This window comes from Pygocentrus nattereri, chromosome 12 (assembly GCF_015220715.1).
Source record: "Pygocentrus nattereri isolate fPygNat1 chromosome 12, fPygNat1.pri, whole genome shotgun sequence".
Classification (NCBI taxonomy): domain Eukaryota; kingdom Metazoa; phylum Chordata; class Actinopteri; order Characiformes; family Serrasalmidae; genus Pygocentrus; species Pygocentrus nattereri.
In genome coordinates, this window is record NC_051222.1 from 40,471,223 (window position 1) to 40,484,709 (window position 13,487).

The 13,487-nt window shown below is 44.8% G+C and overlaps 2 protein-coding genes across 5 annotated transcripts in view; both read left to right on the forward strand.

Moving 5' to 3' along the window:
* The window catches only part of LOC108415210 (oocyte zinc finger protein XlCOF6-like), a 75,682-nt gene extending 71,873 nt beyond the window's left edge, over nt 1–3,809 (forward strand). For both annotated transcript variants that reach the window (XM_037543180.1, XM_017688215.2), the window contains one exon: nt 610–3,809. In XM_037543180.1, the coding sequence (XP_037399077.1) occupies nt 610–2,093 (1,484 nt within the window). In that variant the 3' untranslated portion in view covers nt 2,094–3,809. The remainder of the gene's footprint in view (nt 1–609) is intronic.
* Nucleotides 3,810–7,896: 4,087 nt separating this feature from the next.
* Nucleotides 7,897–13,482, forward strand: LOC108415211 (gastrula zinc finger protein XlCGF28.1-like). Of its 3 annotated transcripts, none has more exons than XM_017688216.2 (3): nt 7,897–8,038; nt 8,895–9,171; nt 11,874–13,482. In XM_017688216.2, the coding sequence occupies exons 1-3, from the start codon at nt 7,988–7,990 to the stop codon at nt 13,187–13,189; spliced, it is 1,644 nt and encodes a 547-aa protein (XP_017543705.1). In that variant the 5' UTR covers nt 7,897–7,987; the 3' UTR covers nt 13,190–13,482. The 3 variants fall into 3 exon arrangements, with proteins under 3 accessions (XP_017543705.1, XP_017543706.1, XP_017543708.1); XM_017688217.2 differs by having other exon boundaries at nt 7,958–8,092; XM_017688219.2 differs by lacking the exon at nt 7,897–8,038 and adding an exon at nt 8,633–8,688.
* Nucleotides 13,483–13,487: the final 5 nt, after the last annotated feature.

Sequence of the window (13,487 nt, forward strand, 5' to 3'; positions counted from 1 at the left end):
CTCATGTTGGAACAGGAAGGGGCCATCCCCAAACTGTTCCCACAAAGCTGGGAGCATGAAATTGTCCAGAATCTCTTGGTGCTGAAGCTTTAAGAGTTCCTTTCTCTGGAACTCCTTCCAGTGGAACTTCCTTCCACTGCTCTAGAGTCCAGTGGTGGCGCTTTATACCACTGCATTCCACGCTTTGCCCTGCTCTGTCATTTTATGTGGCTGACCACTTCGTGGCCGAGTTGCTGTCGTTCCCAATCGCTTCCACTTTTTGTTATAATCCCACTGACAGTTGACTGTGGAATATTTAGTAGTGAGGAAATTTCACGACTGGACTTGCTGTACAGGTGGCGTCCGATCACGGTACCACGCTGGAATTCACTGAGCTCCTGAGAGCGACCCATTCTTTCACTAATGTCTGTAGAAGCAGTCTGCAGGCCTAGGGGCTCGGCTTTATACACATGTGGCCATGGAAGTGATTGGAACACCTGAATTCAACGATTTGGATGGTTGAGTGAAGAGTTCTGCCGATATAGTGTATTTCCACCACCATTAACTCAATTACACTTTTGAATTTTTTTTTTTTTTTAATCATTGATTTCTTTTTTGTCTTGATATTAGGTGAAGATGCTGAAGATGAGATCAAGGAGGATGTACAGCAGGTCCTGCTGTTAGGGGAAAATGCTGAAGATGAATGCGGAGAAGACGTGAAGCAGGTCCTGATCCTGGGAGAAGATGCAGAAGATGGTACTGGAGAGGATGTGAAGCAGGTCCTGGTATGTGGAGAAGAAACTGAAGTAAATGAAGATGTCCTACAGGAACTGAGAGCCCAGAAATCTCATCAGTGTACTGAGTGTGGGAAAACCTTCAGATACGCTTCCATCCTGAAAGTACACCTGAGAACTCATACGGGAGAAAAGCCTTTCATCTGCTTGCAGTGCGGGAAAGGATTTACCTCCATCACAAGCCTGAAGAATCACGCGTTCATACACAGTGGAGAGAAACCTCACACGTGTCCGGTGTGCAAGAAGGGCTTCAGAACTGCCTCAATTCTGAAAGGGCACCAGTTGACCCACAGTACGGAGAAGCTTTTTACGTGTTCTGACTGTGGTCGAGGTTTTTCCAGGTTGGACAGCTTGAAACTTCACACAATGATTCACAAGGGTGAAAGGCCTTTTGTTTGCAGCCAGTGTGGTATGGCTTTCACTTCTGCTCGTATTTTAAAAAAGCACACAGTCATTCATGCAAGACCCCACCGGTGCCCTCAATGTGAGAAGCTCTTTGCTACTTTGTCGGAATTAGAAGCGCACCAAAAGATACACGCTGATGAAAATCCACCGACTTGTACTCACTGCGGGAAACGTTTTTGGAAAATTAGATACTTGAAAGCCCACATGAGAATTCACACAGGAGAAAAGCCATCCTGCACTCAATGTGGGAGAACTTTCACCACCGATGGTGCCCTGGTTCACCACATGAAGCTTCACGCAGGAGACAAACCCCATCAGTGCTCTCAGTGTGGGAAGACCTTCGTAAGTATCAAGGAATTAAGATTACATCACCGGATTCATACCGGAGAGAAGCCTTTCAGCTGCTCCCATTGCGACAAGAGTTTCATCAGTGCAAGCTATCTGAAGAGCCACATGGACACACATACAGACAGCAAACCTCACCAGTGCTCTGAATGTGGGAGGAGTTTCAAACGTCCCTCAGAGTTAAAAATGCATGAGAGGATTCATACCGGAGAGAAGCCCCACGCCTGCTCAGAGTGCGGCAAGAGTTTCCGGAAATTGTGCAACGTTAAAATTCACATGAGGACCCACACAGGAGAAAAGCCCTTCATCTGCAGCGAGTGCGGGAAAAGATCTACAACATTAGGCCACCTAAAACTCCACATGAGGATGCATTCTGGCGAGAAGCCGTACGTCTGCTCTGTGTGTGGGAAATCTTTTACACGGTCGGCACATCTGAAAGCGCACCGGTATGTCCACACAGGGGAAAAACCATACAAGTGCTCGGAGTGCGGGATGAGCTTCGCTAAGCCGTGTAACTTAAAAACACACCAAAAAACCACACACAAAAGTCCTGAGATCATCAAGTCTTAGACTTATAAAGCTCAGCCTCAACAGAGTTATGGAAGTTAACATCTGACCTAACTGGAGGTAATCGACCTCTGCCAGTTGAAATGATCCACCACAGTCATTGTGGTGGAGAATAAATAGCATCTGTTGCCAATTCTGGATCTTGTGACGTCCACTATGATCTAGAATAAGATGCAAAAGTCATTAAAATGACTTGCTGTCAGTTTTCATTGAGACCATCTAATACCACTACTGAAGGTTTTGACTATCTAGGCATAAGCATTGCAAATCCTCCCACAATGACAGAATTTGGGGCACAATCTGAACAGAATTTTGTGCACAGTCTTGATGGAATTTGGAGCATAATCGTGACGAAATTGCTGCACTATCTTGACGAAATTTGATCCGCCAACATGATGGAATTCGGAGCACACTCTTGACAGATTTTGGTGCACAGTCTGACTTATTCAAAGGTGACTTTAATGTGCATCATGAACTCTAGCTAGGAAGTACTAGCAAGTACGACTGGTTATCAGGTCTTTCAGCTCGCATGCTGTTGAGGCCTTGAACAGACTGTTCCTCCCAACCACAGGAGAATAAATCTTCAACCTTCACATCATGGCTTGGTGCTAGTAAAGCTTGGTCTGCCCACATACAGAGATAAGACAACCCTTGACAAGAAAAATGTGGCAATATAATACAGCTAGCTTCTGTAGAATGCATGACCTTATCATGTGTAAAGGCTGGCAGAAAATCTTCTCAGCGATACAGTGAATATTTGCCACTAGTCGTCGGTCATCAGCTAGGATGTTTATCACTAGAAAGATTGGCGAAAAAGTTTGGATTAGTGAAAAGTAAAAAGGAGTTGCATAGAAGAAGGAGCACTTTTTGCGACAGCCTGGCTAGATGCATGTTCAGGCTGAGAAGGACCTACAACATTAGTCACACTAAGAAACTAATCCCATCCTAACACCCTAATCAGCAAACTCGGTTGTTAGCAGGACCCTGAAACACTACAAATCTTGATGATCCTTGGGCCCAGATCAAGTTTTTAAGGAAGGCATTGCTGAGCTTGCAAGTCTCATGGGGCCAGATATGATCATGTGATGAGAATGTCTGGGGAAAACTTTTAGAAACTGTGGCCAGGAAACATTAGCTTATTAGGGTGGACACAAACTGACTGTGAAGGTTCTAAGCTAATGCCTTGTGAAGATGGCCAAACCTGCTGCAAGCCCATGGATCTTGCATAACTTAGCTTGACTCAAATGTCCCCACAAAGGAATGGAGAACACGTTGCATGCGGTAATGGTGAACATTATCTTTTGCAAAGGAGAAACAGTTGTTATTAATTACTTTAGACCTTTAAAGAACAGGCTCTAAAGGAATTTGTGGGCATGTTTTGGAGGAGTGGGTTTAGGATGTACCCTTGTGAGCAGGTTTAAAGCGTACCTTTGCATGTGGAAAAGTTAAACAGTGTATCCCTAGTTGTGTTCTCATTACAAAACATCTGGCCCTGAGAGAACAATCAGACAAATGAACATATGAACAAGGTTCCCAGCTGATCCATCCACTGCAGGTACAGATGATATACACAAAATATGCAGAAAAACATTGTATTGTGACATAAGTGATCACAGTACTCAGGGCAAGGCAGAACCTGGGAGGCTCAAAGGCAGGCAGAACCTAGGAGGTGCAAAACATTGCAAGGACAGATGGAACTTTATAAATTTTCCCAAACCAGCCTGCTGTGTTTTACCTTTGTTACAACATTCAGAGCCCAACATAAATACTTGCTTGACGTTGCAACAACTTTCAGAGAGCATTAACACTTACTTGGTCCATCCACTTCTGCACTTCTCGTGGATCATATACTTGATGTATCAGAACATTGCTGCACTCTTTAAACAGCTGTTTTTTTTAAGGGTTCTTTAATAAAGACAGTGGGTCTGTATAGAAACATGAACACTCAAACCATTTGCATGCTTGGAGTTCTCTGCATGGTGAAATGAGTCTTCAGATTGATAGTGTTGTATATGGTTCTAGAACCTATTCTCCATCAATAAGATCCGTTTCACCATGCAGAGAACTCTTTATGCATGAAAATGGTTCTTTGCATGTTAGCGGTTCCAAATAGAACCATTATCTTTATAGAGAAAATACAGCACTTCCTAGGGATGGCACTTTATTAGCTGGCAGTGAGCTGGACAGGTGCACCACCTATGTGCATTACATGTCCCAAAGTCTGTAGACTCCAGCATTTTTCCTAGGTTTGTACTGCAGTAACAGCCTCTACTCTAATGGGAAGGCTTTAGATGTTGAGACATTGCTGTGAGGCTTTGATTGAGCATTAGTGAGGTCAGGTACTGATGTTGGATGGTCAGTTCTGGATCACTCCAACTTATCCCAAGTGGATGGAGCTCCATCACTCCAGCGAACACCGTTCCACTGCTCCACAGCAAGGATCATGTGCAGCTGCTCCAGAGCATGCAATTCTATTGGCCAGGGCTTTTCTATGGAGATTACACGAGCTATGTTGGCAATCGGTGACCTTAAAGTTGATTCTGGGTGTCTGAACACTTTTGCACATATGGTGTACCTCACCCCGCTCAACGTGCCCTGACAGTAACTGAAGTGGACCAGATCAGTGCCTACCTGGAAAGCGCCGTCACCGGCCTTAAGCTGCTGTTACGCCAGACTGACGCCTCGCAGTGTTCAACATTTTGCTTTTGTTTTTTTGGAGCTGTGAGCAACGTGTGACATTATGTTGACCAAGTAAGTCTTCCAGTTATTTATTCATTTGTTTATTTATTTATTTATTTATTTTCTCCAAGAAAAGGATATTACAGTTTGCCCTCAGATGTTCTCAAATGTACGGTGTTTCCTTAAGTTCTCATTGATGAACAGGGCTCACGTTGACCCACTTGTGGGAGCACGTTCTGTCTGGATGTTTTCCACCCAAGTGAACTGGCAGACTTTACCCACATTGATGTGACCAAGGCTTCAAATTTTGGACAAGGTGGACTTGCTGTTGCCTCACAGGCCTCAGGATGGTGTTCATGCTGCTGCAACACTAGCCGAGCTAGAACCTTCACTCTTCCAGAGTCATTGCTCCTCGGGCAGAAGTCTTCTCCACGCCGCTATCTGCATGTGGAATGTCTTCCTGGAGGACTGCACTGGACAGAGACCAGACACTTGCCTTTAAGGCTGAGACTATAAGCCTTTAAAGAGAACCCTGACTGTTAAGACCTGCAGGCCCCCAATAAGGTGTACATAATCGTTTAAATGCATCACACAAACCAGGAAAATACTGCATAAAAATGGACAAAGTCCTTTTACTAGTTGGCTAGTTGTCCACTGAGCCAGGAACGTTGAGCAATATATCTTCAACACTACTAACTTTTCAGCCTTAACAGCTTTAGCTAGAACGTGACACTCAAGATAGAACCTTTATTGATTGTCTTGTTTTCCCACTGCAGTCATGACATCACAGTGTGACAGTGGTAGCCAGCTTGTAGAGGAGGGGTATAAATGGGAATTTTGAATAAAACGTTCCCGTTTGGTTTGTATGTCTGTGGCATGCGCCTGTCCCCTTGGCCCCGATGACAACCACGGGGGTCGAATGTGAGGCAAATTAAAGTGGCCACACAGTGGGACCAGAGGCAGTGCCCACCGTGAGAATCCCGAGGCAGGGATTCCATAGATTCCTTCTTCTCAAAGGGTTTCGCCTGCCTTCCTGCCGCCTCTCCCAGCAGTCGTCAGGGCTCAGGGGACGGGCGCCTGCCACAGTGTTACGTTTTAATAGTATCGGACTTGTTCGCGGTTTTAAGGCCCACGAGTCTTAACGGTCGGGGGAGCAGCATAACGGTGATCCAGTCTTTCCTGTGACGACGTAGTGAAACACGTTATAGTTAAAGTTCTCGTTCAGTTACTGACTTAATAAGAATGAGGTGACGTGCATTACTCAGTTCAGTAGCACGGATCGGTAATTAGTACGGAACGATACGGTAATTATTCTAACAAATTGTACTTGCCTAGAAACTGCATGTTTGTTTTCAGGTGGTTACTAGAAAAGAAGTTCAGGTACATTAATATAAACATGTAGAAAGACTAACGTGGTGTGTTTCATCACTCATCTGTGCTTCATAACACAGTAACAGTCCTGTAATAACAGCTAACAGTAAAGGAAGCTGTGATGCTATATCTGTAGCACCCTGCACCCTTTCATGATGTGAAGAACTGTTCATGGTTCTATATAGAACCAGTAAGTGTGTTCTTTAGTAAAGAAAATGGTCCTATAAAGAACAATGAACACTCAAAGAACCCTTTGCATGATTAAAGTGTTCTTTGCATTATGAAAGGGTTCTTCAGACTGAGGGAGAATGTACTGGGTAGCAGTGCTGCTGGAGTGATTAAACACCTCAGTGTCGCTGCTGGACTGAGAACAGTCCACCAACCAAAAACATCCAGCCAACAGCGTCCTGTGGGCAGCGTCCTGCAGGCAGCGTCCTATGACCACTGATTAAGGACTAGAGGATGACCAACACAAACTGTGCAGCAGCAGATGAGCTGTCGTCTCTGACTTTACATCTACAAGGTGGACCGACAAGGTAGGAGAGTCTAATAGAGTGGACAGTGAGTGGACGCAGTGTTTAAACACTCCAGCAGCACTGCTGTGTCTGATCCACTTGCACCAGCACGTCACTGTTACTGCAGTGCTGAGAATGATCAGGTCATGAAGGAGCACGGTTGTCTTTGATGAAATGGTCATCCTTGAAAAAAAGTAAAATATTCGGAGCAGTTTTACATTTTTACACGGTTTAATGAATTTAATGTACTGGGGTTTACCGACAACGTTATGACGCCTACAAGGCTATGACTTACACACATTATAATATATGTATAAACATGGTGGTTTAAGTAATTAATTGAAAATTAAATAAATAAAACACAATATAAAGTGTGTGTGTGTGTGTGGTCAGTAATTAAAAGCATGACTTTTATGGCTGCACAGATATTATTTGTAAGTATTTGTATTTGTGGGGTGTTTATATTTTTCAGTAAAAGCGACTTTTATAGCTTAATTTTTCTCCATAATTGTGTATGTTTGTGACACTAAACAAGTGCTGAAGTAGGACTTTTATTGTGTAATGTGAACATATAATCTAAAATAATATATAGTCTAATAGCATATATAATCTAATAGGATATCTAATCTGATAGGATATATAATATAATAGGATATTTAATCTGATAGGATATATAATAGGATATATAATATAATAGGATATATAATAGGATATTTAATCCGATAGGATATATAATGTGATATATAATATAATAGGATATATAATCTGATAGGATATATAATAGGATATATAATAAAATAGGATATATAATAGGATATATAATATAATAGGATATAATAATAGGATATATAATCTGATAGGATATATAATATAATAGGATATATAATAGGATATATATAATATAATAGGATATATAATATAATAGGATATAAAATCTGATAGGATATGTAATATAATAAGATATATAATAGGATATATATAATATAATAAGATATAATAATAGGATATATAATCCGATAGGATATATAATATAATAGGATATATATAATATAATAGGATATATAATCTGATAGGATATGTAATATAATAAGATATATAATAGGATATATATGATATATAATGTGATATGAAGTCTTTAGTTTTTAACTTTAAAGCTTTAAATTTCTGTTTTGTTTTTGTTTTTTGTTGCGCTCTAACACGGAGCGGAAGTGACGCGGTACCCGTGCTGCGTTCTGATTGGCTGGCTGCAGCGCTGCGTAGTCGTTCTGTGGCGTCTCGGTCCGTTTCTAAATCGCTTTTTCTCGAGTTAAGCTCCGGACCGCGGCTGTCGGCATGTGGGCGGACCGACCCGAGGACGGAGAGCGGATCCAGCGCTGCAAACAGGTCCGGAACCCTTAAGCACTGAGGGACGCGGAGGCGGTCGGACCGCCGGGTTCGGTACTGACCGGAGTTTCCAGCGATAGTCATCAGTAATCCGGGCGGTCTGGGGTTCATAGCGCTGCTGTGATAGTGTGTTGTGCTGGTGCGAGTGGATCAGACACAGCACTGCAGTAACACTGACGTGGTGGTGGTGTGTTAGTGTGTGTTGTGCTGGTGCGAGTGGATCAGACACAGCACTGCACTGCTGCTGGAGTTTTTAAACACTGTGTCCACTCACTGTCCACTCTATTAGACACTCCTACCTTGTCGGTAGATGTAAAGTCAGAGACGACAGCTCATTTGCTGCTGTACAGTTTGTGTTGGTCATCCTCTAGTCCTTCATCAGTGGTCACAGGACGCTGCCCACAGGACGCTGCCCACAGGACGCTGCTGGCTGGATATTTCTGGTTGGTGGGCTATTCTCAGTCCAGCAGCGACACTGAGGTGTTTAAAAACTCCAGCAGCACTGCTGTGTCTGATCCACTCAGACCAGCACAACACACACTAACACACCACCACCACGTCAGTGTTACTGCAGTGCTGAGAATGATCCACCACCCAAACAGTACCTGCTCTGTGAGGGTCCATGGGGGTCCTGACCACTGAAGAACAGGGTAACAGAGTATCAGAGAAACAGATGGACTACAGTCTGTAACTGTAGAACTACTGAGTGAGAGTCGGTCTCTGTCTCTAACGTTAGCGTATGCGGTGTAGTGCGTGTGGTCTCTAACGTTAGAGACAGAGACCACCCACACATCGGTCTCTTCATGCTGTTCTGTGTCTGATCTCTGAGGCTGTGTGTTGCTGCTCTCGCCTGCAGGAGGTGGAAGAAGGTCCGTCTGAGCAGGTCTCCTGTAAGACTGAGCCGAACCCTGTGGAGATCCTGGAGTTTGTGTTTAACGGTGAGGAGGAGCTCATGAAGCAGGAGGCTGAAGATGAACTGAACCCCAAACCAACACTGGAGCCTGACTGGAGCAGTGAAGACCAGCCAGCGCTGGAACCAGCTGTAAAGCTGAATGGAGATGTGCTCGTTAAGGAGGAGGATGTTCTGGACGGTGGTGAAGATGGTCCAGAGAACCATGAAGATGTTGCTACAGGTAAACCGTTGCTGTTATGTTTTCAGTGATGATGATTCTGTGCCTGACCGTGAGGTGGTCATGGCCATGATCCAGTCATGAGTTATTATATCCAAAGGTATGAAGAATAAATGGACAAGCTTAAATAAAGTAATATTTTATTATTATTATAAAACGTAATGCAATAAACTAGAAAGGGAAAGTTGGTAAGGTGTTTGTAGGTTGCTGTGGTGTCCCAGGTCATTGCTAAGGTGTTGCTAGTTGGTTGCTATGCTATTAAGTATGCTGGTACCTTAAATCCAGTGACTGCTATGGTGTCCAAGGTGGTTGCTAAGGTGTTTGTAGGAGGGTGCTATGGTGTCCAAGGTGGTTGCTAAGGTGTTTGTAGGAGGGTTCTATGGTGTCCAAGGAGGTTGGTAAGGTGTTTGTAGGAGGGTGCTATGGTGTCCAAGGTGGTTGCTAAGGTGTTTGTAGGAGGGTGCTATGGTGTCCAAGGTGGTTGGTAAGGTCTTTGTAGGAGGGTGCTATGGTGTCCAAGGTGGTTGCTAAGGTGTTTGTAGGAGGGTGCTATGGTGTCCAAGGTGGTTGCTAAGGTGTTTGTAGGAGGGTGCTATGGTGTCCAAGGTGGTTGCTAAGGTGTTGCGAGTTGGTTGCTATGCTATTAAATATGCTGGTACTTTAAATCCAGTGACTGCTATGGTGTCCAAGGTGGTTGCTAAGGTGTTTGTAGGAGGGTGCTATGGTGTCCAAGGTGGTTGCTAAGGTGTTTGTAGGTTGCTGTGGTGTCCCAGGTTGTTGCCGAGGTGTTGCTAGTTGGTTGCTATGCTATTACATATGCTGGTACTTTAAATCCAGTGACTGCTATGGTGTCCAGGGTGGTTGCTAAGGTGTTTGTAGGTGGTTGCTGTGGTGTCCCAGGTTGTTGCTAAGGTGTGGTAGTTGGTTGCTATGCTATTACATATACTGGTACCTTAAATCTACTGCTAGCTCAAATCCATCACAATGTCCTGATGCTCTGCAACTCTGGGCTTCAGTTGATTGAAAAATAGTCGTTCTTGATGGAACTGTGGTCATAAAGTGAGCGTTGCTGATAGTTTTACTCACTAATCCATCACAGTACAGAAGAAGAATCACTTATGATTTCATAATTTCACAATAACTTTATGGTTGTTTTCACTCTAGAGCCTTTTTCAGCAGGCCCACTTGCTCTGTGAGTCCACTACATTTGCTTGAGTGTGAAAGCTGTTTCTGAGCCCAGGACCAGAACAGACATCCGATCTCTGAATCTTCTCCCAGAGGAAGAGGTGATGTCCAGGATGAGAGGGGTCAGCTGTTGTAGATGTTCTGAAGCGTTGGCAAATCCATCCCATGATCCTCTCTGCTGTCCTGATTATGCTAAGGAGTTTGGCTCGTTCTTGTGAGGCGGAGAAACCAAACCAGATGGTTATGATGATGTGAAGGTGGACTCAAGATGATCACTCAAGATGGACTCAAGATGATCGCTGTGTAGAACTGGATCATCAAACTCCGAGGCAGGTTTAAGTTCTTCAGCTGTCTCAGGAAGAAGGTTCTCTGCTTGGCTCTTTTGGTGATGAAGACCTTGTTCTACTCCCACTTCCCGGATGTGGTGGTGTTCAGGAACATGAGTGTCTCAACATTGGAAATCACAGAGCCGTTGGTGGTAAGGAGGGGAAGGATGGGGGGCTGCAGGTGGTTGCTGCTGCACTAAGAGATCAGCTGCTCAAATTACTTTCTGAAATCAGGCTCCTCACCGTCAGCTAAGAGGCACATCACGGTGGAGGCATCTGCAAACTTCAGGATCTTCATAGCTCATTCCTTAGAGACGCAGTTGTTGGTGTAGAGACTGTTAAGTTTGGTTAATAAAGGCTGGTTGTGTGTTAAGGGCAGTAAATAAAGGGTGGCTGTGTGTTAAGGGCAGTAAATAAAGGCTGGCTGCGTGTTAAGGGCAGTAAATAAAGGCTGGCTGCGTGTTAAGGGCAGTAAATAAAGGCTGGCTGCGTGTTAAGGGCAGTAAATAAAGGCTGGCTGCGTGTTAAGGGCAGTAAATAAAGGCTGGCTGCGTGTTAAGGGCAGTAAATAAAGGCTGGCTGCGTGTTAAGGGCAGTAAATAAAGGCTGGCTGCGTGTTAAGTGTATTGAAGTGTATCCGTGGAGCAGCGTTTTAAACTGGAGATCTTGTGGGTTGAATGGAGCGTCGCCCTCCTCTAACGCTCTGAATTCAGCTAATGAAGGCCTAATTAGCTGAAGAGCTGAATCAGGTGTGTTTAATGAGGCAGAGTGCTGAAGACTGCAGGGTTCTGATCCACCAGGACTGAGTCTGACACGTGACCCACAGACCCCCTCAGACCTGCACTGATGGAATAAACATAGACGTATTTCAGAATGATCGAGACGCTGAGATGCACAGTAATGTAACAGGGTGGTATATCACTGGGTTACAGTCCCCGCTCTGCAGAGCCCCAAGGAGCTGGAGTCACTACAGGACCCATTTTAGACTTCTAATCTCTGACCACCTTCAGACAGTCTGGACCTGTTTTAGCTCAGTTTAGTCTGGACACAGACCATCTGGAGCTGTTTTAGCTCAGATTAACTTTTGCCCTTTTATTTAATTTCATTGTCTTTTATTTATCTGACTGTTTTATCTGATATATGATTATAATTTGGATGATCAGTTCATTTGTTATACTCTTGTTTTGGTCTTAGGAAGAGATGATGAAGATGATGAAGACGAGAGCAGAGAGGAGCAGGAACAGAGCTCACTGAAATCTCATCAGTGCCCTGAATGTGGGAAAATCTTCCAGTTTGCCTCAGTCCTGAAAGTTCACCGGAGAACTCACACCGGAGAGAAGCCCTTTCCCTGCTCTCAGTGTGGTAAAGAGTTCTCCTCCATGAAGAGCCTGACGGAGCACCTGTACATTCACAGTGGAGAGAAACCTCACAGGTGCCCGGTCTGCGAGAGGGGCTTCAGAACGGCTACGAACCTAAGAGCTCATGAAATGACTCACTCCGTCCAAAAGCCGTTCAGCTGCTCCGACTGCGGCCGAGGATTTTCCAGGTTGAGCAACCTCAAACTCCACATAATGATCCACAGAGGTGAAAGACCTTTCCCTTGCACCCAATGCGGGATGAGTTTTACTTCGGCTCACGTTCTGAAGAAGCATGCCTACATACATGGCGGGCCTCACCAGTGCCCTGACTGCGGGAAGGTCTTCAGCGTTTTGCCGGAGTTCAAAGCGCACCAAAGAATTCACACCGGCAACAATCCAATGACCTGCTCTGAGTGTGGGAAAGGTTTTTGGAGGAAGAGGGACTTCAAGGCTCACATGAGAATGCACACTGGAGAACAGCCTTCCTGCACTCAGTGTGGTAAGACCTTCACCAGCACCAGCACCCTAACCCACCACCTAAAGCTTCATGCAGGACTCAAACCCCATCAGTGCTCCCAGTGCGGGAAGAGCTTCGTGTGTCTTTCCGAGTTAAAATTACACCAAAGAATTCATACTGGAGAAAAGCCGTTCAGCTGCGCTCAGTGCGACAAGAGTTTCACCAGCGGGGACTCTCTGAAGAGCCACATGGTCATACACTTGGAAGACAAACCTCACCAGTGCTCCGAGTGCAGGAAGAGTTTCAAACGTTCCTCGGAGTTGAAGGTGCACCGGAAGATTCATTCCGGAGAGAAGCCGCACACCTGCTCCCAGTGCGGCAAGAGCTTCCGCAGGTCCGGCGACCTTAAAATTCACGTGAGGTTCCATACGGGAGAAAAGCCCTTTGTCTGCGGAGAGTGTGGAAAGAGATCTGCGACGGCAGGTCACCTTCAGATCCACATGAGGATGCATTCTGGAGAGAAGCCGTACGTCTGCTCTGAGTGTGGGAAGGGCTTTGTTACGCTGTCGCATCTCAAATCCCACCTGTATGTTCATACAGGGGAAAAGCCGTACCAGTGCTCCGAGTGCGGGAAGGGCTTTTCTCAGCTGAGCAACTTGAAAACACACAGCAAAACCCACCGACCAAAATCCTGAGATCTCATCGTTACCCCGCCAAAGCCAACGGTTGCAAAGCAAGCTGTAATTGGGATTATGGCTGAAACAGCAGCGAGCCTGGGATTTTTTTAATGGGACCTTCTAGAGGTGGGAGATACGGAAAAAAATATAATATTGCAATACTTTAAGAAATTTTCATGGTGCACGATACGTCACGATATTTATTTTTTCAGACTATAACGATATATATTGTTATATTGCCCTGTCCTAGACCTGACCTGATGTGATGATCTCATAATATTGCTAAATAAAGACATGTTGGTAAACCTCAACTACT

Bases quoted from the DNA above. Each gene is read 5' to 3' on its own strand.
- LOC108415211 (XM_017688216.2), top strand. From the start codon at position 7,988: ATGTGGGCGGACCGACCCGAGGACGGAGAGCGGATCCAGCGCTGCAAA. The intron at 8,039-8,894 runs GTCCGGAACCCT...TCTCGCCTGCAG, and splicing joins GGATCCAGCGCTGCAAACAG to GAGGTGGAAGAAGGTCCGTC. The intron at 9,172-11,873 runs GTAAACCGTTGC...TTTTGGTCTTAG, and splicing joins CCATGAAGATGTTGCTACAG to GAAGAGATGATGAAGATGAT.